Source organism: Ranitomeya variabilis, chromosome 5 (genome assembly GCF_051348905.1).
Source record: "Ranitomeya variabilis isolate aRanVar5 chromosome 5, aRanVar5.hap1, whole genome shotgun sequence".
Classification (NCBI taxonomy): Eukaryota; Metazoa; Chordata; class Amphibia; order Anura; family Dendrobatidae; genus Ranitomeya; species Ranitomeya variabilis.
In genome coordinates, this window is record NC_135236.1 from 179073045 (window position 1) to 179095277 (window position 22233).

Consider the following 22233-nt stretch of genomic DNA (forward strand, 5'->3'; position numbering starts at 1 on the left):
GGACTCAAGATAAATTAGATTTTTGTGGTCAGTCAATACCACCACCTGATGTCTAGCCCCCTCAAGCCAATGACGCCACTCCTCAAAAGCCCACTTCATGGCCAAAAGCTCCCGATTCCCAACATCATAATTCCGCTCGGCGGGCGAAAATTTACGCGAGAAAAAGGCACAAGGTCTCATCACGGAACAATCGGAACTTCTCTGCGACAAAACCGCCCCAGCTCCGATTTCAGAAGCGTCGACCTCAACCTGAAAAGGAAGAGCAACATCAGGCTGACGCAACACAGGGGCGGAAGAAAAGCGGCGCTTAAGCTCCCGAAAGGCCTCCACAGCAGCAGGGGACCAATCAGCAACATCAGCACCCTTCTTAGTCAAATCAGTCAATGGTTTAACAACATCAGAAAAACCAGCAATAAATCGACGATAAAAGTTAGCAAAGCCCAAAAATTTCTGAAGACTCTTAAGAGAAGAAGGTTGCGTCCAATCACAAATAGCCTGAACCTTGACAGGATCCATCTCGATGGAAGAGGGGGAAAAAATATATCCCAAAAAGGAAATCTTTTGAACCCCAAAAACGCACTTAGAACCCTTCACACACAAGGAATTAGACTGCAAAACCTGAAAAACCCTCCTGACCTGCTGGACATGAGAGTCCCAGTCATCCGAAAAAATCAAAATATCATCCAGATACACAATCATAAATTTATCCAAATAATCACGGAAAATGTCATGCATAAAGGACTGAAAGACTGAAGGGGCATTTGAAAGACCAAAAGGCATCACCAAATACTCAAAGTGGCCCTCGGGCGTATTAAATGCGGTCTTCCACTCCCCACGGAGATCTATCTTAGAGAACCACTTGGCCCCCTTTATGCGAGCAAACAAATCAGTCAGCAGTGGCAACGGATATTGATATTTAACCGTGATTTTATTCAAAAGCCGATAATCAATACACGGCCTCAAAGAGCCATCTTTCTTAGCCACAAAGAAAAAACCGGCTCCTAAGGGAGATGACGAAGGACGAATATGTCCCTTTTCCAAGGACTCCTTTATATATTCTCGCATAGCAGCATGTTCAGGCACAGACAGATTAAATAAACGACCCTTAGGGTATTTACTACCCGGAATCAAATCTATGGCACAATCGCACTCCCGGTGCGGAGGTAATGAACCAAGCTTAGGTTCTTCAAAAACGTCACGATATTCAGTCAAGAATTCAGGAATCTCAGAGGGAATAGATGATGAAATGGAAACCACAGGTACGTCCCCATGCGTCCCCTTACATCCCCAGCTTAACACAGACATAGCTTTCCAGTCAAGGACTGGGTTATGAGATTGCAGCCATGGCAATCCAAGCACCAACACATCATGTAGGTTATACAGCACAAGAAAGCTCCTGATGATCCGGATTAATCCGCATAGTTACTTGTGTCCAGTATTGTGGTTTATTACTAGCCAATGGGGTGGAGTCAATCCCCTTCAGGGGTATAGGAGTTTCAAGAGGCTCCAAATCATACCCACAGCGTTTGGCAAAGGACCAATCCATAAGACTCAAAGCGGCGCCAGAGTCGACATAGGCATCCGCGGTAATACATGATAAAGAACAAATCAGGGTCACAGATAGAATAAACTTAGACTGTAAAGTGCCAATTGAAACAGACTTATCAAGCTTCTTAGTACGCTTAGAGCATGCTGATATAACATGAGTTGAATCACCGCAATAGAAGCACAACCCATTTTTTCGTCTTAAATTCTGCCGTTCACTTCTGGACAGAATTCTATCACATTGCATATTCTCTGGCGTCTTCTCAGTAGACACCGCCAAATGGTGCACAGGTTTGCGCTCCCGCAGACGCCTATCGATCTGGATAGCCATTGTCATGGACTCATTCAGACCCGCAGGCACAGGGAACCCCACCATAACATCCTTAATGGCATCAGAGAGACCCTCTCTGAAATTCGCTGCCAGGGCGCACTCATTCCACTGAGTAAGCACAGCCCATTTACGGAATTTCTGGCAGTATATTTCAGCTTCGTCTTGCCCCTGAGATAGGGACATCAAGGCCTTTTCCGCCTGAAGCTCTAACTGAGGTTCCTCATAAAGCAACCCCAAGGCCAGAAAAAACGCATCCACATTGAGCAACGCAGGATCCCCTGGAGCCAATGCAAAAGCCCAATCCTGAGGGTCGCCCCGGAGCAAGGAAATCATAATCCTGACCTGCTGAGCAGGATCTCCAGCAGAGCGAGATTTCAGGGACAAAAACAACTTGCAATTATTTTTGAAATTTTGAAAGCAAGATCTATTCCCCGAGAAAAATTCAGGCAAAGGAATTCTAGGTTCAGATATAGGAACATGAACAACAAAATCTTGTAAATTTTGAACTTTCGTGGTGAGATTATTCAAACCTGCAGCTAAACTCTGAATATCCATTTTAAACAGGTGAACACAGAGCCATTCCAGGATTAGAAGGAGAGAGAGAGAGAGAAAGGCTGCAATATAGGCAGACTTGCAAGAGATTCAATTACAAGCACACTCAGAACTGAAGGGAAGGGAAAAAAAAAAAAAAAAAAATCTTCAGCAGACTTCTCTTTTCTCTCCTTTCTCTGTCAATTAATTTAACCCTTTTTTGGCCGGTCAAACTGTTATGGTTCTCAATGGCAAGAGAACATAGCCCAGCAAACATAAGTACTAGCTCTTGGAAGGATGGAAACTAAACTGACCATGAACTAAACCTGCCGCACAACTAACAGTAGCCGGGTAGCATTGCCTACGTTTTTTATCCCTAGACGCCCAGCGCCGGCCGGAGGACTAACTAATCCTGGCAGAGGAAAATATAGTCCTGGCTCACCTCTAGAGAAATTTCCCCGATAGGCAGACAGAGGCCCCCACATATATTGGCGGTGATTTTAGATGAAATGACAAACGTAGTATGAAAATAGGTTTAGCAAAATTGAGGTCCGCTTACTAGATAGCAGGAAGACAGAAAGGGCACTTTCATGGTCAGCTGAAAACCCTATTAAAACGCCATCCTGAAATTACTTTAAGACTCTAGTATTAACTCATAACATCAGAGTGGCAATTTCAGATCACAAGAGCTTTCCAGACACAGAAACGAAACTACAGCTGTGAACTGGAACAAAATGCAAAAACAAACGAGGACTAAAGTCCAACTTAGCTGGGAGTTGTCTAGCAGCAGGAACATGCACAGAAAGGCTTCTGATTACAATGTTGACCGGCATGGAAGTGACAGAGGAGCAAGGTTAAATAGCGACTCCCACATCCTGATGGAAACAGGTGAACAGAGGGGATGATGCACACCAGTTCAATTCCACCAGTGGCCACCGGGGGAGCCCAAAATCCAATTTCACAACATCGAGCTGACTGTGAGCTAAACCTACCGCACAACTAACAGTGGCCGGGTAGCGTGCCTACGTTTTATCCCTAGACGCCCAGCGCCAGCCGGAGAACTGACTGACCCTAGCAGAGGAAAATACAGACCTGGCTTACCTCTAGAGAAATTTTCCCCAAAAGGCAGACAGTAGCCCCCACATATATTGTCGGTGATTTCAGAGGAAATTGACATACGAAGTATGAAGATAGGTTTAGCAAATTGAGGTCCGCTTACTAGATAGTAGGAAGACAGAAAAGGGAACTTCACAGTCAGCTGAACACCCTTTCAAAACACCATCCTGAAATTACTTTAAGACTCTAATATCAACTCATGACACCAGAGTGGCAATTTCAGCTCACAAGAGCTTCCAGCCTCAGAAATAATCAATCACAGAGAACTGGAACAAAAATGCAAAACAAACTTAGGACTACAAGTCCAACTTAGCTGATAGTAGTCTAGGAGCAGGAACATGCAACAGAAAGGCTTCTGGTAACATTGTTGGCCGGCATAGAAATGACTGAGGAGCCAGGTTAAATAGAAAACTCCCACATCCTGATGGAAACAGGTGAACAGAGGAGATGAAGCACACAAGTGCAGTACCACCAGAAACCACCGGGGGAGCCCAGAAACCAAATTCACAACACTCTGCGTTATAAACTGTAGTGAAGCACTTGGGGGTTCAAAGTTCTCACAACACATCTAGATAAGTTCCGTGGGGGGTCTAGTTTCCAATATGGGGTCACTTGTGGGGGGTTTCTACTGTTTAGGTACATCAGGGGCTCTGCAAATGCAACATGACACCTGCAGACCAATCCATCTAAGTCTGCATTTCAAACGGCGCTCCTTCCCTTCCGAGCTCTGCCGTGCGCCCAAACAGTGGTCTATCCCCATATATGAAGTATCAGCGTACTCAGAACAAATTGGACAACAACTTTTGTTGTCCAATTTCTCCTGTTACCCTTGGGAAAATAAAAATGTGGGGGCTAAAATATAATTTTCGTGGAAAAAAAAATATTTTTTATTTTCATGGCTCTGCGTGATAAACTGTAGTGAAACACTTGTTGGTTCAAAGTTCTCACAACACATCTAGATAAGTTCCGTGGGGGGTCTAGTTTCCAATATGGGGTCACTTGTGGGGGGTTTCTACTGTTTAGGTACATCAGGGGCTCTGCAAATGCAACATGACACCTGCAGACCAATCCATCTAAGTCTGCATTTCAAACGGCGCTCCTTCCCTTCCGAGCTCTGCCGTGCGCCCAAACAGTGGTTCCCCCCCATATATGGGGTATCAGCGTACTCAGGACAAATTGGACAACAACTTTTGTTGTCCAATTTCTCCTGTTACCCTTGGGAAAATAAAAATGTGGGGGCTAAAATATAATTTTCGTGGAAAAAAAAATATTTTTTATTTTCACGGCTCTGCGTGATAAACTGTAGTGAAACACTTGTTGGTTCAAAGTTCTCACAACACATCTAGATAAGTTCCGTGGGGGGTCTAGTTTCCAATATGGGGTCACTTGTGGGGGGGTTTCTACTGTTTAGGTACATCAGGGGCTCTGCAAATGCAACATGACACCTGCAGACCAATCCATCTAAGTCTGCATTTCAAACGGTGCTCCTTCCCTTCCGAGCTCTGCCGTGCGCCCAAACAGTGGTTCCCCCCAATGTATTGGGTATCAGCGTACTCAGGACAAATTGGACAATAACTTTTGTGGTCCAATTTCTCCTGTTACCCTTGGGGGAAAAAAAATTGCGGGCTAAAACATCATTTTGTGGAAAGAAAAAATGATTTTTTGATTTTCACAGCGCTACATTCTAAACTTTAGTGAAACAACTGGGGGTTAAAAGTGCTCACCACACATCTAAATAAGTTCCTTAGGGGGTCTTCTTTCCAAAATGGTGTCACTTGTGGGGGTTTCCACTGTTTAGGCACGTCAGGGGCTCTCCAAACACGACATGGGTTCCGATCTCAATTCCAGCCAATTTTGCATTGAAAAGTCAAATGGCGCTCCTTCCCTTCCGAGCTCTGCCATGCGCCCAAACAGTGGTTTATCCCCATATATGAAGTATCAGCGTACTCAGGACAAATTGCACAACAACTTTTGGGGTCCAATTTATCCTGCTACCCTTGGGAAAATAAAAAATTTGGGGCAAAAATATCATTTTTTGTGAAAATTAATATGAATTTTTTTTTACGGCTCCACATTATAAACTTCTGAGAAGCACTTGGAGGTTCAAAGTGCTCACCACACATCTAGATTAGTTCCTTAGAGGGTCTACTTTCCAAAATGGTGTCACTTGTGGGGGTTTCCACTGTTTAGGCACGTCAGGGGCTCTCCAAACACGACATGGGTTCCGATCTCAATTCCAGCCAATTTTGCATTGAAAAGTCAAATGGCGCTCCTTCCCTTCCGAGCTCTGCCATGCGCCCAAACAGTGGTTTATCCCCATATATGAAGTATCAGCGTACTCAGGACAAATTGCACAACAACTTTTGGGGTCCAATTTATCCTGCTACCCTTGGGAAAATAAAAAATTTGGGGCAATATTAATTTTTTTTTACGGCTCCACATTATAAACTTCTGTGAAGCACTTGGAGGTTCAAAGTGCTCACCACACATCTAGATTAGTTCCTTAGAGGGTCTACTTTCCAAAATGGTGTCACTTGTGGGGGTTTCCACTGTTTAGGCACGTCAGGGGCTCTCCAAACACAACATGGGTTCCGATCTCAATTCCAGCCAATTTTGCATTGAAAAGTCAAATGGCGCTCCTTCCCTTCCGAGCTCTGCCATGTGCCCAATCAATGGTTTACCCTAACATGTGGGGTATCGGCGTACTCAGGACAAATTGTACAACAACTTTTTTGGTCCAATTTCTCCTGTTACCCTTGGTAAAATAAAACAAATTGGATCTGAAGTAAAAATTTTGTGAAAAAAAAGTTAAATGTTCAATTTTTTTTAAACATTCCAAAAATTCCTGTGAAGCACCTGAAGGGTTAATAAACTTTTTGAATGTGGTTTAGAGTACCTTGAGGGGTGCAGTTTTTAGAATGGTGTCACTTTTGGACATTTTCTGTCATGTAGACCCCTCAAAGTCACTTCAAGTGTGAGGTGGTCCGTAAAAAAAATGGTTTTGCAAATTTTGTTGCAAAAATGAGAAATCGCTGGTCAACTTTTAACCCTTATAACTCCCTAACAAAAAAAAATTATGTTTCCAAAATTGTGCTGATGTAAAGCAGACATGTGGGAAATGTTGTTTATTAACTATATTATGTGATATAACTCTCTAATTTAAGGGCATAAAAACGAAAAATTTGAAAATTGCTAAATTTTCATAATTTTCGACAAATTTCTGTTTTTTTCACAAATAAATGCAAGTCATATCGAAGAAGTTTTACCACTATCATAAAGTACAATATGTCACGAGAAAACAATCTCAGAATCACCAGGATCCGTTGAAGCGTTTCAGAGTTATGACCTCATAAAGTGACAGTGGTCAGAATTGTAAAAATTGGCCGTGTCACTTAGGTGAAAACAGGCTTTGGGGTGAAGGGGTTAAACAACAGAATATAACTCCAAGTAAAACAAACTTCTGTGAAATCAAACTGTCCACCCACTTAGGAAGCAACACTGTTTGACAATCAATTTCACATGCTGGTGTGCAAATGGAATAGAAAACAGATGGAAATTATTGGCAATTATCAAGACACACTCAATAAAGGAGTGGTTCTGCAGGTGGGAACCACAGACCACATCTCAGTACCAATGCTTTCTGGATGATGTTTTGGTCACTTTTGAATGTTGGTTGTGCTTTCACACTCGTGGTAGAACGAGACGGACTCAGGTAGTGCAGCTCATCCAGGATGGCACATCAATGCGAGCTGTGGCAAGCAGGTTTGCTGTGTCTGTCAGTGTAGTGTCCAGAGGCTGGAGGTGCTACCAGGAGACATGCCAGTACACCAGGAGACGTGGAGGGGGCCGTAGGAGGGCAACAACCCAGCAGCAGGACCGCTGCCTCAGCCTTTGTGCAAGGAGAAACAGGAGGAGCACTGCCAGAGCCCTGCAAAATGACCTCAAGCAGGCCACAAATGTGCATGTGTCTGCACAAACGGTTAGAAACCGACTCCATGAGGATGGTCTGAGTGACTGACGTCCACAGATGGGGGTTGTGGTCACAGCCCAATAGTGTGCAGGATGCTTGGCATTTGCCACAGAACACCGGGATTGGCAAATTCGCCACTGGCACCCTGTGCTCTTCACAGATGAAAGCAGGTTCACACTGAGCACATGTGACAGACATGACAGAGTCTGGAGATGCTGTGGAGAGCGATTTGCTGCCTGCAACATCCTTCAGCATGACCATTTTGGCAGTGGGTCAGTAATGGTGTGGGGTGGCATTTCTTTGGAGAGCCGCACAGCCCTCCATGTGCTCGCCAGAGCCAACCTGGCTGCCATTAGGTACCAAGATGAGATCCTCAGACCCCTTGTGAGACCATATGCTGGTGCGGTTGGCCCTGGGTTCCTCCTAATATAGGACAATGCCAGACCTCGTGTGGCTGGAATGTGTCAGCAGTTCCTGCAAGATGAAGGCATTGAAGCTATGGACTGGCCCGCCCATTCCCCAGACCTGAATCCGATTGAACACATCGGGGACATCATGTCTCGCACCATCCACCAACGTTACGTTGCACCACAGACTGTCCAGGAGTTGGTGTTTGCTTTAGTCCAGGTCTGGGAGGAGATCCCTCAGGAGACCATCCGCCTCATCAGGAGCATGCCCAGGCATTGTAGGGAGATCGTACAGGCACGTGGAGGCCACACACACTACTGAGCATCATTTCCTTGTCTTGAGACATTTCCACTGAAGTTGGATCAGCCTGTAACTTCATTGTCCACTTTGATTTTGAGCATCATTCCAACTCCAGACCTCCGTGGGATATTAGTTGTGATTTACTTTGATAATTTTTAGGTTTTATTGTTCTCAGCACATTCCACTATGTAATGAATAAAAATTTACAACTGGAATATTTCATTCAGTGATATCTAGGATGTGGGATTTTAGTGTTCCCTTTATTTTTTTGATAAGTGTATATATGTATATATATATGTGTGTGTGTGTTTTGAAGAATATTTCGTTTTAAAATGATGTGTAAATGACAGAGAACTGTTGTATGCAGAGGCGTAGCTAGGGGTTTTCGTTCAGGGGGGCGAAGCTTCTGAATGGGCCCCTAACCAGGTAACCTTGATTACAACTGGGTGACGCACCCTAATAGTGGAGGAAAACCACAGCAGATGACTGCTCTTTTGCTGAAAATAATCTCTATATAAAGACCAACATGGATATTACCGCCATATGGTCAGTGGTAGATACCAGTCCTACGGAACATATAAGCGATCACAGCACAGTTATAGATGGTGACTTACCGCTGACGTTCTTTCTGATGGAATCATTCATTTTTCCCATCTTTTCCATCTGGCCCAGACCGACATGACAACTTCTTCCAGCCACAACTCGGCTGCAGAGAATGCAACAAAGACATATTTCACTTCTCATATTCCAGCCCCATCACCATCTATTCCCAACCTGCACAAACTCCTCATCCTGCTGATATCCCTATACTGAGCCTCTGCTGCCGTATGTGTCGCTATTACTGCACCTGCTTCTAAATTCTAAAGCCGGGTGCAAGTGCCCTAGAAAACAGTGCCCATATTTTGCCCCATAGAAAGTATTAATGCCCTCTTTGTGCCCCTTTGACAGTCACAGTAACCTGAGTTCCCCTATAACAGTAAGTTCCCACTTTACATTTAATAATGTCCCGAGTGTCCTCCTGTACAGCTCCCCTATACACAGTATGATGCTCTTTTATACACAGTATACTGCCCCCTCACTGTATAGTACCACCCACACAGTATTCTGACCCCTTTGTAGCCCCCAAACTGTTTGATGGATCCAGCACTGTATGATGACCCCCTAACTGTAATCTCCACACTGTATGATGGCCCCCTAGATAGCCTCCATATAGTATAATGCACCAGATAGACTTCAATATAGTATAATGCACTCCCCATAGTCCTCCATATAGTATAATACACTCCCCATATTCCTCCATATAGTATAGTGCACCCCCATAGGCCTCTATAATATAATGCATTCCTCATAGGCATACTGTATATAGTATAATACGCTTCCCATAGGCCTCCATATAGTATAATGCACCAGATAGTCCTCAGTATCGCATAATGCACTCCCCATAGGCCTCCACATAGTATAATGCACTCCCCATAGGCCTTCACATAGTATAATGCACTCCCCATAGGCCTACTCTATATTGTATAATGCACCCCCATAGGCAGACTCTATAACATAAGGCAACTCCCATAGGCAGACTCTATAGCATAAGGTAGCCCCCATAGTCAGACTCTATAGCATAAGGCAGCCCTTATAGGCAGACTCTATAGCACAAGGCAGCACCCATAGGCAGACTCTGTAGTATAAGGAAGCCCCCATGGGCAGACTCTGTAGTATAAGGTAGCTCTCCATAGGCAGACTCTGTAATATAAGAAAGCCCCCATAGGCAGACTCTGTAGTATAAGGCAGCCCTCATAGGCAGACTCTGTAGTATAAGGCAGCCCCCATAGGCAGACTCTGTAATAAGGCAGCCCCCATAAGCAGACTCTAGCATAAGGCAGCCCCCATAGGCAGACTCTCTAATAAGGCAGCCCCCATAGGCAGACTCTCTAATAAGGCAGCCCCCATAGGCAGACTCTGTAGTATAAGGCAGCCCCCATAGGCAGACTCTGTAATAAGGCAGCCCCCCATAGGCCGACTCTGCAATAAGGCAGCCCCCATAGGCAGACTCTGTAGCATAAGGCAGCCCCCCATAGGCAGACTCTGTAATAAGGCAGCCCCCATAGGCAGACTCTGTAATAAGGTAGCCCCCATAGGCAAACTCTGTAGTATAAGGCAGCCCCCATAGGCAGACTTTGTAGTATAAGGCAGCACCCCCATAGGCAGACTCTGTAGTATAATGCAGCCCCCCATAGGCAGACTCTGTTGCATAAGGCAGCCTCCCATAGACAGACTCTGTAATAAGGCAGCCCCCTTAGGCAGACTCTGTAGTATAAGGCAGTATCCCCCTCCATAGGCAGACTCTGTAGTATAAGGCAGCCCTCCATAGGCAGACTCTGTAGAATAAGGCAGCCCCCCATAGGCAGACTCTGTAGTATAAGGCAGCCCCCGCAAAGGCAGACTCTGTAGTATTAGGCAGCCCCCTTAGGCAGACTCTGTAATAAAGCAAACCCCCCGTAGGCAGACTGCAGTATAAGGCAGACCCCCCATAGGCAGACTGCAGTATAAGGCAGACCCCCCATAGGCAGACTCTGTAGTATAAGGCAGCCTCCCATAGGCAGACTCTGTAGTATAAGGCAGCCCCCATAAAATTAAATAAATACTCACCTCTCTTCTTCCTGGCTCCTCCGCTGCTCTGAGCGCCCGCTGTCAGTGTCGGCGTCAGTGACATCAGACGCTGACAGGGGGATGATTAAAGAGAGAGTGTAACGCTCCTTTTCCTTGCGGTCAGCTGTATCAGCAGGCAGCTGATACAGCTGAACCTGTGATGATAGGCGGGGGCTCACTGCTGGCACTGGGCCCCCTGCCTGCTCAGGGGCCCCATTGTGGCCAGGTGGCAGAGCAGGGAGATAGAGTCTCCCTGCTCTGCCGCAGAATGTAACTGTATCGGCATGCTGTGCACATGCTGATACAGTTACCGTAGCGTAGATCCGGGTGGTGCCCGGGGCCACTGCCCCCTCGGTACTTACGCTACTGGCTGTATGTAAAAGCTCATGTTAAAATCACATGTCATACGGATACATAGATGCGAGGAAATTGCATCATCGTATTGCAAACGGATTACACACGGATCACCATATGGAGAACACTCGTGCGACTCTCGGCCGAGAGAATCGGACCGATTTTTAATACATTAAGTGTGACTCTATAGCACAAGGTGGCCCCCATAGGCAGACTATAGCACAAGGCAGCACCCATAGGCAGACTAGGTAGTATAAGGCAGCCCCCATAAGCAGACTCTGTAGAATAAGGAAGCCCCCATAGGCAGACTCTGTAGTATAAGGCAGCCCCCATAGGCAGACTCTGTAGTATGAGGCAGCCCCAATAGGCAGACTCTGTAGTGTAAGACAGCCCCCTCATAGGCAGATTCTGTAGTATAAGGCAGCGCCTTCCCTATAGGCAGACTCTGTAATAAGGCAGCCCACCCCATAGGCAGACTCTGTAGTATAAGGCAGCCCCATAAAAATAAATACGGTAAATAAATACTCACCTCTCTTCTTCCTGGCTCCTCCGCTGCTCCAAGCGCCTGCTGTCAGTGTCAGCGTCGGTGACATCAGATGCTGACAGGGGGATGATGGTAGAGGGAGCGTAAGGCTCCTTCTCTCATCAATTCGGTCAGCTGTATCGGCATGCAGTCGATACAGCTGAACCTGCTCAGGGGCCCCATAGAGGCCGCATGGCAGAGCAGGGAGATCGGTTCTCCCTGCTCTGCCGCAGAATGTAACTGTATCGGCGAGCTGTGCACACGCTGATAAAGTTACAGTAGCGCAGCTCCTGGTGACTACGCTACTGGCTGTATGTAAAAGCTCATGTTAAAATCGCATGCCATATGGATGTCATACGGATACACAGATGCGAGGAAATCGCATCATCATATTGCAAACAGAATACACACGGGTGACCATATGGAGAACACTTGTGCGACTCTCGGACGAGAGAATAAGACAAATTTTTAATACATTAAGTGTGACGCGGGCCTAAAGCAGGGTCACTTGTGGGGAGTTTCTTCTGTTCTGGCACCGCATGGTTATCTTCTGAGCTCTGCATAGAATCGCACAAATGTTCCCCATATGGTCATCCGTGTGTAATGCGTTTGCAATGCGATTATGAGATTGCTTCGTATCTATGTATCCGTATGACATCCGTTTGACATGCGTATGTCTTTACATTTCTTACTGCTCTTCCCCAATTAATTTAATGATTCACTGGGCTGAAATGAGGAAAATGTGCGCGTATTTCTTGTAAGTCACACTGATGGTCTGTGTGGTGTCTAATTTTTTATCGCACCCATAGACTTGCATTGGCGAGACTCGGCCTATGTACACGTAAAATCGCAGCATGCTGCGATTTCTCTCGCACGTAGAATACGCCCGAGAAAAAAAACGGTGATGTGAGCTTCCCCATAGATTAACATTGGTGCGAGTGTTATGCGATGTTTTCTCGCATAGCACTCGTCCGTATTGTACGCTAGTATGATTCCGGCCTTACAGTATTATTCCACCATAAATGGGAGAATCTTGTGAGTAAATACGCAATAATTATTTGTTATTTTTGTGAAAATGAAAAATTTGGGTCTGAAACAACTTTTAGTGGAGAAAATTGTAATTTTTGATTTTCATTACCATTATTTTTAATGGTCACTACACCTCTAGAAGAATTCTTTATGGGGTGTAATTTTCAAAATGGGTTTACCTTTTGGGGGGCATGTGTTGCTTTGGCAGAATTTGGGGGGCATGTGCTGCTTTGGCAGAAGTCCCCTAATCTATTTCAAATGTGCGCTCCAAAAGTCAAAATGGACTCCTTCCCTTGCTAGCCCTGTCACATGCCCAAACAGTAGTTTCCAACCACAATATGGGGTATTGCTGCTTTTGGTCAAAATTTTGTAGCACATTTTGAGGGCCATTACTTCTTATTACCCTTATGAAAATGAAAAATTGAGCCTAAAGCAACATTTTTGTTGAAAAAATGTACGGTAATTCTACTTTGCATTAATTTCTGTGAAGCACCTAAAAGGTTAACAAACTTGTGGGTTGAGGAACTTTCAGAGTGGGGTTTTCAATACTATGAGTGGTGAGGATTATAAAATAGTGTCTGGTTTGGATTTTTGACACACAGGCACATCAAAGGTACCTCAAAAGTGAATGAATCCCTAAAAAATATACATTTTGTCTGAAAAAAAAAGAAAAATTGCTGATAAATTTGTAAGCCTTTTAGTATCATATTACAATAAAAGTTTTTTTTCAAAATAATGTTGATGTAAAGTAGACATATGATATACAGTATGTTATTTATTAACTAGTTTGTGTAGTGTGCCTATGTAAACATTTTAATATTAAAAATATAATAATTTTCACAATATTTGGCAATTTTCAGATATTTTCATAAAAAGACAGAAAACATATAGACTTAAATTTACCACTAACATAAAGTACAATGCATTATAAACAAGCAAACAATTTCAGAATCACTGGCATATGTAAAAGCATTCCAAAGTTGTTAACACGTACAGTCATGGCCAAAAGTGTTGGCACCCTTGAAATTGTTCCCCAAAATTGAGTATTTCTCACAGAAAATTATTGCAATTACACTTGTTTTGCTATACACGTGTTTATTTCCTTTATGTGTATGGGAACAACACACAAAAAAACAGAGAATTAAAAGTAAATTAGACATCATTTCACAGAAAACCACAAAAACTGGCCGGACAAAATTGTTGGCACCCTCAACTTAATATTTGGTTGCATTCCCTTTGGAATAAATAACTGCAATCAATTCCTATAACAATCAACAAGCTTCTTACATCTCTCAACTGGAATTTTGGACCACTCTTATTTTGAAATCTGTTACAGGTCTCTGATATTTGAATGGTGCCTTTTCCCAACAGCAATTTTAAGTTCTCTCCACAGGGGTTCAATGGGATTTAGAGCCGGACTCATTGCTGACCACTTCAGAACTCTCCAGTGCTTTGTTTCCATCCATTTCTGGGTTCTTCTTGAAGTATGTTGTGGGTAATTTTCATGCTGAAAAACCCATGACCTCGAACGCAAACCCAGCTTTCTGACACTTGACATTACATTGCAACCAAAAATTATTTGGTAATCTTCAGATTTCATGATGCCTTGCACACAGTCAAGGCACTGCTGAGGCAGCATAACAACCCCAAAACATCTTTGAACCTCCGTCATATTTGATTGTAGGTATGGTGTTCTTTTCTTTTTAGGCCTCATGCTTTGGCAAACAGTAGAATGATGTGCTTTACCAAAAAGCTCTATCTTGGTCTCATCTGTCTACGAGGTACTTTCCCCGAAGGATTTTGGCTTACTCAAGTATATTTTGACAAACTCCAATCTAGCTATTTTATGTCTCTGTGTTAGCAGTGGGGTCCTCCTGGGTCTCCTGAGATAGCATTCATTTCATTTAAATATCAACTGATAGTTCACGCTAACAATGATGCACCCTGAGCCTGCAGGACAGCTTGAATTTCTTTGGAACGTCATTGGGGCTGCTTATCTACCATCCAGACTACCATCAATATTTCTCCGCCATCCACATCCAGGGAGATTTGCTACAGTGCCATGGGTTGTAAACTTCTTGATTATGTTGTGCACCGTGGACAAAGGAACATCAAGATCTCTGGAGATGAACTTGTAGCCTTGAGGTTGTTGATAATTTTCAACAATTTTGGTTCTCAAGTTCTCAGATAGTTATCTTTTCTTCTTTCTGTTCTCCATGCTTGGTGTGGCACACACATACACACAATGCAAAGATTGAGTCAATGTCTCCTTTTTTTATCTGGCTTTAGGTGTGATTTTCACGTTGCCCACACCTGTTACTTGCTACAGGTGAGTTTCAAGGTGTATCACATGTTTGAAACAAAGTTATTTACCCACTATTTTGGAAAGGTGCAAACAATTTGGGGGGTTTGCGTGAAATTATGTCCAATTTGCCTTTTATGCTGTGTTTTTTTTTGTGTTGTCACAATACACACAATGGAATTAAACGTGTATAACAAAACATGAGTAATTACATTACATTTCTGGGAGAATTACTTCATTTTCTGAAACAGGAAAGATATATATCTTGGAACCGTGTTAGCCAGTAGATAGAAACATATTTAGAATTGAGAGTCCTCAGTGGTTGATACCTTTTAATGGCTAACTGAAAAGATGGTAACAAATTGCAAGCTTTCAAGACTACTCAGGTCTCTTCATCAGGCATAGACTAAAAGAAATTCTGGAGAATCACATATTTATGCACAACATATAACAGAAAAAAAAACATGGATAAGACAGGTGACATGAAGCTGAATTACCATGAGTGATAAACAGTTATGTCCATAAATATTGGACAAGTGCTTAGATAAGGAATGTTTTATTGTCCTCTGATTGGGGTCTGGTTCTGTTGGGGTCTGGTTCTCAAAGAGACAGAAGAATATGGGAATATAAACTGATGATGACCTTTGATAGTCTTAGTGCAGGAATGAATGTGTCGCATGGATTTATATCTCTTTACATCAACTAAGGAATTTGCCCCTCAGACCATATGAGGTCATCACAACAGAACCAGACCCCAATCAGAGCACAATAAAACATTCCTTATCTAAGCACTGGTCCAATATTTATGGGTATAACTGTTTATCACTCATGGTCTCTTCATCAGGCATAGACTAATACAAATTCTGAAGAATAAGAATAAACATAAATAAGGGCGCTGCACTATATACACTCAGCCTGCTGCAGCAAATATTAAGAACTAACTACCAAATAGTTCAAAAAATAAAGGCAAAGACAAGCCAAACATAAAAAACCGTGTGGGAAAATATCTGCGCTGCAGGTGTGTTAAATAAGAATCGCACAGTTTTAAAGAATAATACCACTATTAGTACAAAGGAGAGCTTGATAATATATCCTACACTTACTTTTCACTTACTTAGGTGCAGTGTATATGGTTATCATGAAGCATCTCCAAGAGGTCCTTTTGGCTTACAGGCAACTTTATCCAGATGTCCACGTCTGGCTTCAATAAATCCGTGTACTTTCCAAAATATGAAATACAAAGGTGTAAACCTGTCCCGGCCGGTGACAGGCACCCGTATTGTATTATGAATAATAGTCAACTCACAGGACGGTAGTGCACGCTTCCAGTAGCAATTTGCCGACGAGGTGCAGCAGAGCTGCAGGACCTCGCGTGACGTCACAAGCACGTGGGGTATCACGTGACCGGCTAAAAGATGAGTATGGATCGCACCATAGACCAAAAAGCTAATCCTAGCTTTTTGGTCTATGGTGCGATCCATACTCATCTTTTAGCCGGTCACGTGATACCCCACGTGCTTGTGACGTCACGCGAGGTCCTGCAGCTCTGCTGCACCTCGTTGGCAAATTGCTACTGGAAGCGCGCACTACCGTCCTGTGAGTTGACTATTATTCATAATACAATACGGGTGCCTGTCACCGGCCGGGACAGGTTTACACCTTTGTATTTCATATTTTGGAAAGTACACGGATTTATTGAAGCCAGACGTGGACATCTGGATAAAGTTGCCTGTAAGCCAAAAGGACCTCTTGGAGATGCTTCATGATAACCATACACACTGCACCTAAGTAAGTGAAAAGTAAGTGTAGGATATATTATCAAGCTCTCCTTTGTACTAATAGTGGTATTATTCTTTAAAACTGTGCGATTCTTATTTAACACACCTGCAGCGCAGATATTTTCCCACACGGTTTTTTAAATTCTGAAGAATCACATATTTATGCACAACATAGCACAGATCAAAAAAAAAAAAAAAAAAAAACATGGCTAAGACAGGTGGCATGAAGCAGAATTACCATGAGTGATAAACTTCATGCCACCTGTCTTATCCATGTTTTTTTTTTTTTTTTTTTTTGATCTGTGCTATGTTGTGCATAAATATGTGATTCTTCAGAATTTGTATTAGTCTATGCCTGATGAACAGACCTGAGTAGTCTCGAAAGCTTGCAATTTGTTACCATCTTTTCAGTTAGCCATTAAAAGGTATCAACCACTGAGGACTCTCAATTCTAAACATTTTTCTATCTACTGGCTAACACGGTACCAAGATATATATCTTTCCTGTATCACTCATGGTAATTTTGCTTCATGTAACCTGTCTTATCCATGTTTTGTTTTTTTCTGTAATATGTTGTGCATAAATATGTGATTCTCCAGAATTTCTTTTAGTCTATTCCTCATTTAGAGACCTGAGTAGTCTCGAAAGCTTGCAATTTGTTACCATCTTTTCAGTTAGCCATTAAAAGGTATACTATCAACCACTGATGACTCTCAATTCTAAATATTTTTGATTTTCTGAAAGAATTTCAAGTGTGCAAGCACTTTCAGCCAAGACTGTAAGGTAACACGTGTGAAATTTGAAAAATAGGGATCTGATTACATTGTGATTATACTTTGTATCTACAATACATCAGTAAAAACTGTATTACATGTTATTTTAGTGTAACTGTGCTGTGCATTCCTATAGATAACATCTGTTTTCTGATGTTTATTTACAGGCGAGAACAATGTGAGATCACTTGATTCTTGGCATCCTGCTTTTTACATTATGGTGCTGCTTGTATTGCTCCTCTGAACTCTAATGTTCCAACCTAATTGGTTGGCGCCTTTAGGAAATGTTTTTGTAAAACGTTACTTATACGTCCCATGTGGATTTGTAATAAAATTCTACTGGTGATGCAGTTATAAAGTTGTAAGTGAGTGGTTCTTAATGTATTTTGAAAGAAATTAGTTTAATAAAAACAGTCACATGAGATTCAGGAGACAAATAATACAAGATGGAGATGTGAATTTGGGAAAACAATGTGTGGCAGAGGTCAACACTTGTGTAATCACTAGCATGGACCAAAGGCCATGGCATAGCAGGCAGGGATTGTTGGATTGCACATGGAATAGTGAGGACCAGGACCATGGGATAAGCTGTAGCAGAGATGATTGTTTATTGAGAAGATATACACTGATGCAGCACCATTGAAGTATGAACAAATCTGAAAAGTTTGCTATGCTTAAAGCAAGTGAACGGTTAATCAGTAGGTCTGAAAAAAGCAGTAAATACAAGTAGCAGAAATCACAGAAGTTTACAGAGGTGATTGCAGCTGAAAGAAAAAGATGATGGCAAACTCCAAAGCTCACAGCAACTGAGCACATTGGTTGCTCAATACGCAGAGACACATGTGAGTCTAAGCATTAAAAGGCTTTGGTTGATGATATCTCTAAGGAACGCCATACAACTTGTGAAACCCGTCACGGAGCACAGCTAAGGGCAGCAACCATAGAGGAAGGTAGCAGATTCTGGCACTGGAGTTGAGACAGATGCATCACAACTAGCACCTCTACAAATACGTTCCCAAGTAACTACTACAGACACTATAATTAAGAACCACTAGGTGTTTAATAATGTTCTAACTATTTGTAACGCAGAAGATATAGTATTACAGGATAGGATTGGTGATATATTTTGCTATGTGAGCAATAACTACTGTGGTTCTTTAAAGTGGATGTTTTGGAAAAATAATACTGGTTATAACATTCTAAACCTCAAAAATTGAGAGCTATGTATACATAATTAAAAAAAATGTTGTTATTCCTCAAATATAGAAAAACACAAAAAAACTGTATAATCTGTTAACGGTATAATCATACTGACCAATAGAATAAAACTGTCTTTCCAGTGAATATCAAACAAAAAATTAATTCTTCCCTCAAAAAATCAGTATAAGGTCATGTGGTTCTCATTCATCCTGTGCTCTTAAGCTGAGCACTTAGGCCAGAGTTTCCGTCTAAATAAAAAATGTGATTCAGACGAAATGGCATGGAAAAAAATCATCATCATGAGGCAGATGGTGTCACTTTGGACTTCTTAAGGCACAGAAGTCTGGCCAACATCAGTTTTGCACATGCTTAAAAAGACGGGACACCATTGAAACAGAGTCCACATAAAGTCCAAAATGTCTCATTCTGTCTCAGTATAGTAAATCGTGAAAGGGAGTTGCATCTCAATCTTGTTTTTGGGGGGATTTCGATGGAAACCCCGATGTAAGTATTAAGTTTGGAGCACAGAATAAATGTTAACCTAGCCTTAAAAGTGATAAAAAATGTTATATACCTCAAAATCCTACCAATAAGAACTATAACTTGTCCTGCATGAAACAAGTCCCTTCTCAGGTCCATTATCTGTAAATCGAAATATAGGTGAGTTCCACATCACAGGAAGCAAAAGGTTTTAGAAAAGCGATATGTTCTCTCCCCCCAAAAAAAATCCAAATGGCCCCTTTCCATTCTGAGCCTTGTAGTGTGCCCAAGCCACAGTTAGCGGTCACATCTATGGCAAAATGTATTGACCACTAAACTGATATATTTTAACTTTTCACTCTGTAAAATTACTTTTTTTACATGCTTTTTTTCTGGAAAACATCTGTGGATCACTGCACCTGTAGTTGAATTTGCAGAGGGTTGTATTTTCCAAAATAGGCTCAATTAGGGCACCTGCGGGGCTCTGAAATTTGTGTCCACAAACTATTCCAGCAAAATCTGCTGTCCAATAGTCAAATGGCACCGCTTTTTTCTGAGCCCTGCTGTGTGGCCAAACAGTAGTTTCTGATGACATATCGGATATTGTTGTTTTCAGGAGAAATTGCATAACAAATTGTGGTGTCTAGTTTCTCCAACAACTTCTTAAGAAAATGAAAAAAATTCAGCTAATATAATATGTAATGTAACAAAAAATATAATTTGTATGCCCACTGTTATAAAATTCTGTGATGCACTTGTGTTGTCAAAATGCTCACTGCACTTGAGTGTCGAAATATAAATTCCTTGATGGCTGTAGTTTCCAAGAGAAGGTCACTTTATATAGAGGTTTGTTGTCCTGGCACCCAAATGGCTTCGCACACGGCACCCACAATCTATTTCAACAAAATCTACATTTCTAAAGCAAAATGACACTTCTTTTCCAAGCTTTGCTATATGCTTAAAAACAGTATTGTTGCATTCGGAAGAAGTTAGATGACAAATCGCTGGGTCCATTTTTCCTATTTCTGTGGAAGGAACATATTTTTTAACTTGTTTTTCTGCTGTTTTGGCCCTTCAAGAGAGTTGCAAATGCAACATGGCATCCATGATCTATTCCAGCCAAAATTGCACTACAAAAGTCAAACAGCACTCCTTCTCTTCCAAGCTCTGCTGTATGACCAAACAGTAGTTTCAAACCTCATATGGGGCTTGACTGTGTAGCATATTGTGGGGTCCATTTTCTCCTACTAAACATTGTGAAAATGGAAATGGAGGACCTCTGAAACTTAACAGCAGTAAGTAAACATCACCATGTTTCTGTTATTGATTGTAAGAACAGGAACAAAAAGATAGCAAACAGGAACTATAATGCGAATCGTGAGTTTCCTAGAGGGAAGAGATTAGAAGGGACACCAGGTCATGTGAAAGCTGAGTCGCAATTAAGAATTATAAAACAGCCCAGGAAGACAGAGAGGGGGAGGAGTTGACAACTGAATCTGTACCAAGACAGACATATGAAGAATTTGAGCTGGCGTATAGCCACAAGCATCAGAGTCAAAGAACAAATGAAATGATGCCTCAGTCTGAAGTGAGGAAGAGTGACAGAGCAGAAACAGATCCGAGTGCACTAAACCAGATCCGAGTGAACTGAGCCAGAAACAAGTGAACCGAGCTAGATCCGAGTGAAACAAGCCAGATCCAAGTGAACTGAGCCAGATTCAAGTGGAACGAATCAGATCAGAGTGAACCAAGCCGGAGCCATGTGAACGGAGCCAGAGCCTTGTGAGCGGACAGACAGGACCCAGACGATCGTGAGACCAGATAGAGGAATTAGGATAATTGAGTGAGTTGTGACCTGAGGTGTACAATACAATACAGAGGGGGCCAAGGCCGTGCGTAACACATTGTTGAAGTGACTGAAAAGCAAGAGACTTGCAGCCTACCGGAGTTGCATCATTGTCTTCCGATAGGGCCTGTACATTACATATTATTATAGACATAGTGACTAAGTGACAACAGTATTGACCGCTGGGCAGTCTCTGACTTGTCATAGACCGGGGTGTTAGATTGAGACATTAATAATTATAGTAATTGAATATTGTGCATAGCAGAGCTAAGTTATTAGAATTGTTAGAAGCATCTCTTTATTCAGAATCAGTGGCGTAGGAAGGGGGGGAGGGGGGGGCGGTCCGCCCCGGGCGGCACAATGCCGGGGGCGGCACAATGCCGGGGACGGGTCCGACCCAGAGAGGAGGAGGAGGCATAAAAAAAAAGAAAGAAAAAGAGACGCGGGCCCTTTAAATCTTCGGGCGGCGCCGACCGCCGCCACGACCAGGGCCCCCCCTCAATGCCAGCGCTGTCATTGGGCCCCCCTTCTAATACTCACCTCTCTGGGTTCCTGCGGCAGCTGCAGCGTCTTCGGCGCCCTCTGACTCTGCGACGTCTCAGGGCAGAGGGTGCGATGACGTCATCACTGCGCGCTCAGCCTCTCTGTCCTGAGCGTTGCAGAGCCGGAGAGACGCTGAGTGCACCGGACCTGCGCTGGGAACGGGAGAGGTGAGGATTTTACTTTTTTTTTTTTTTTCTTTGTCTGACTCAGACACACTCGGGGTAATATGCTGGACACACTGGGGCAGATTGCTGGACACTGGGGCAGATTGCTGGACACACTGGGGGCAATATGCTGGACACACTGGGGGCAATATGCTGGACACACTTGGGGCAATATGCTGGACACACTGGGGGCAATATGCTGGACACACTGGGGGCAATATGCTGGACACACTGGGGGCAATATGCTGGACACACTGGGGGCAATATGCTGGACACACTGGGGCAGATTGCTGGACACACTGGGGCAATGCTGGAGACCCTGGGGCAGATTGCTGGACACTGGGGCAGATTGCTGGACACACTGGGGCAATGCTGGAGACACTGGGGCAGATTG

General features: G+C 43.1%; 1 protein-coding gene across 1 annotated transcript in view; it reads left to right on the forward strand.

Annotated features, from left to right (window-relative positions):
* Positions 1-18030, forward strand: part of STRC (stereocilin) — a 177690-nt gene extending 159660 nt beyond the window's left edge. Inside the window, exon 21 of the mRNA XM_077263580.1 lies at positions 17774-18030. Coding sequence (XP_077119695.1) covers positions 17774-17850 — 77 coding nt within the window. The 3' untranslated portion in view covers positions 17851-18030. The remainder of the gene's footprint in view (positions 1-17773) is intronic.
* The last annotated feature ends 4203 nt before the right edge of the window (positions 18031-22233 follow it).